Source organism: Budorcas taxicolor, chromosome 6 (genome assembly GCF_023091745.1).
Source record: "Budorcas taxicolor isolate Tak-1 chromosome 6, Takin1.1, whole genome shotgun sequence".
NCBI classification, from domain to species: domain Eukaryota; kingdom Metazoa; phylum Chordata; class Mammalia; order Artiodactyla; family Bovidae; genus Budorcas; species Budorcas taxicolor.
The window spans coordinates 74,562,400-74,565,249 of record NC_068915.1 but is presented as its reverse complement, the minus strand read 5'-3'; the positions used below and the strand labels follow the sequence as shown (position 1 = coordinate 74,565,249).

Genomic DNA, 2,850 nt, shown 5'->3' with positions numbered 1-2,850 from the left:
TCACATGCCACAGAGCAACTAAGTCCATGCACCACAACTACTGAGCTTACACTCCAGAACCTACAAGCTGCAACTACTGACCCTGTGTACTTCAGCTATCAAAGCGCATGTGCCTAGAGACTATGCTCTGCAACAAGAGAAGCCACCACAATGAGAAGCCTGAACACCACAATGAAGAGTAGCCTCCATTCGCCACAATTAGAGAAAGCTCACATGCAGCAATGAAGACCCACTATAGTAAAAAATTACTTAATTAAATAAATAGAGGCATAGAGGTCTTAAGCAAAGTGAATGTGAAGACAAAATAAAATTGATATTTATCTTGGCAATATTTTTTTTCTGGTATGACACCAAAAATGCCACCTTAAATTTATACAACTGTGTATATCAATTATGTGCCTATATGGCTCAGACAGTAAAGAATCTGCCTGCAATACAGGAGACTGAGGTTCAGTCCCTGGGTCAGGAAGATCCCCTAGAGAAGGGAATGGCTACTTGTCACGGTCTTCATAGACTGGGACCTGGGGACTGGAGTCAATGAGAAGAAGGATGCAGGGGACCCAAGTCTCGAGTGAAACAAGGGTACTTTATTTGCAGAAATGCATGCATATATATATTCAATAAAATGATTACTCAGCCATTTAAAAGAATGAAATTCCATCAGTTGTAACAAAATGGATAATCCTTTAAGTACAAGGTCACTGAAGAGAGTCACTGAAGGGAGTCACTGAAGAGAATCCAAGCAGGTACTCTTTCCCATCATCTCAGTCCTGAGAACTGTGTGCAGCTCTGCTTGTTCCTGTTTTCCAGGAACTTATAAGGAACAGAGTCCTTGAGAAATGGCACACAATGGAAGAAAACATATTTGATCCCTTAAAGCTGAACATCCCTGACAATTTTTTATTTTTTCATAATTGGGGGTGACTGTAGATGCTTTTGTGAAAAAGTCACTGACCAATTGAGTTTGTTTAGTTTGAACAATTTTAGTTGAAAGGCATCGGTATATTACAAATATAATCACCAGGGTAATTATCAGCATTATAGCTCCAGATCCAATACTATGTGTAATGCTTTGAAACCATCCTCGAGCGTCTAGCCCAGATAATTGATCAGCTAGCTGTTTGGCTAAGGTTTCCAAATTGTTGGAGGAGGGTAGACTCTTAGAGAAGGTTTCAAAGATTTCCTTTTGCTTCAATTGTACATTTAAGGAAGCATTATTATGTATATCTTGCAAATGAAATTTGATTTGTTCCCAGTTGTAAGCACTATAGTTGAACCGAACAGGAGTAAGGCAAAATTATGTAGAATTCCAATCACATTTTAATAATACTTGTTTTTGTAAATCTATTAACTGATCTCTGATCCATTGGATAGCTGTTTTTAATTCCTGTATTTTATCCTGAACTTCCTCATCTATCTGAGCCTGGGTGGCCCACATAGTATGAGCATCTTTAGTCCAATTTTGAATAAAGTTTTATGTTTGAATTGAAGTTTATAAAGTGATGCCTGCAACAGCGGCAGTGGTGCAAATGGCTGTTAGTCCCAAAATGACAAGAATTAGCTATCCAGTGAATTGTTTAGATCATCTCAGTAATTTAGTGAGTAACTGGGAGGCAAGTCCTGCCATGGGACCCTCTTCCCAGGGTTGTTGGAGATCTACTGGCAACCACAGACTACCTCAAGCTCAAAGAATCCAAAGGGATTTGTTTTTTAGAAAAATGGAGGAATTAAGACAAATATACAATTTGCAATCTATACAAGTCACAGAACTTTAAGTCTTATTAAATTGTAAGTTCTCTATGGCTATAACAAAAGGAAGGGGAACACAACTTGTATAAAATATGAATGATTATAACGGAAGGAAAAGTTACTATGACTACGACTGGTCCCTGTGAAATATCCAGTCCAAGTTCCAAGTTTTTCAGAACTTGCAGCAAGTTTCCAGATGTCCCATTGTTCAGGCCTAATTTGTTTATTGAGGATGATTCGAGGGTGAGGAGGTACCATTCCGCAGTGAAGCCAACCAAGGAGTCCTTTGTCATGGCAGTGTTCCATTGAACTGTTGGTAATCTTCCACGCTACTTGAGTAGCATAATCACACATAGTACTATTAATATCATCTGAGCAGTTAGATAGCCACATACCATGGGGTCCCCAATCAACAATGGTGTAATTGGCCATAAACATTAATTTCCCTGATTTAGCTTGACATCTATCCCAATAAATAGGAGTATATTTAAAGTCCTTACAAGTAAACCCTTTACATTCCAACTTTTGTCCTTTTCCTAGAGTTTTGGTAGTATTGACATGGTTTTCATAAAAGGACAGGGCAGTAAACTGTCCAAGCAATGTGAGGAAGTTCTTTTTTGTAGGCCGGACAAAAGCCCACATTTGTTGACTAACATTAATACATAATTCTGCTAGGCCCATGCATAAAGGAAGGATTTCATAGCCTAGAGAAATGTTAATTAGTCTTCCTTCTTCCTCAGGATGAGAAGGCCCCTCCAAGCTCCAAGGAGGAGGCATATGTACTGAGTCATTAGTGGATATGATCAGTCCTGTATCTGTCCATTCTACAACATGCAATAAAGGGGGGTTAGGTATATAAGCCGAATAACTGTGATTAATCAAGTCAGCCTGAGCGGGGGAAGCAAAAGCAAGCAAAGCAAGCATAGCAACATATTCTCAGGATTCCAAGGCATTCCCTGTTGAGAAACCAGATTTTCAGCTTGATTAGTAAGAGTTTTTATCTGTCCCCAAGTAGGGAGATCATGAGGTTGATGATGTCGAGCTCAGCGTTTCTTGGAAATGTTTAAAGTCGCCATGGCTTGTATTGAGACCTCCTCCTCC

At 39.3% G+C, this 2,850-nt stretch overlaps 1 protein-coding gene across 1 annotated transcript; it reads right to left on the bottom strand.

The window, feature by feature from the left end:
* Nucleotides 1-1,803: 1,803 nt before the first annotated feature.
* Nucleotides 1,804-2,526, bottom strand: LOC128049520 (endogenous retrovirus group K member 18 Env polyprotein-like). Its single transcript, XM_052641763.1, has one exon. The coding sequence runs from the start codon at nt 2,524-2,526 to the stop codon at nt 1,804-1,806; it is 723 nt and encodes a 240-aa protein (XP_052497723.1).
* Between the last annotated feature and the right edge of the window lie 324 nt (nt 2,527-2,850).

Excerpts from the sequence above, each read along its gene's own strand:
- LOC128049520 (XM_052641763.1), bottom strand. The coding sequence starts at position 2,526 with ATGCCTCCTCCTTGGAGCTTGGAGGGGCCTTCTCATCCTGAGGAAGAA.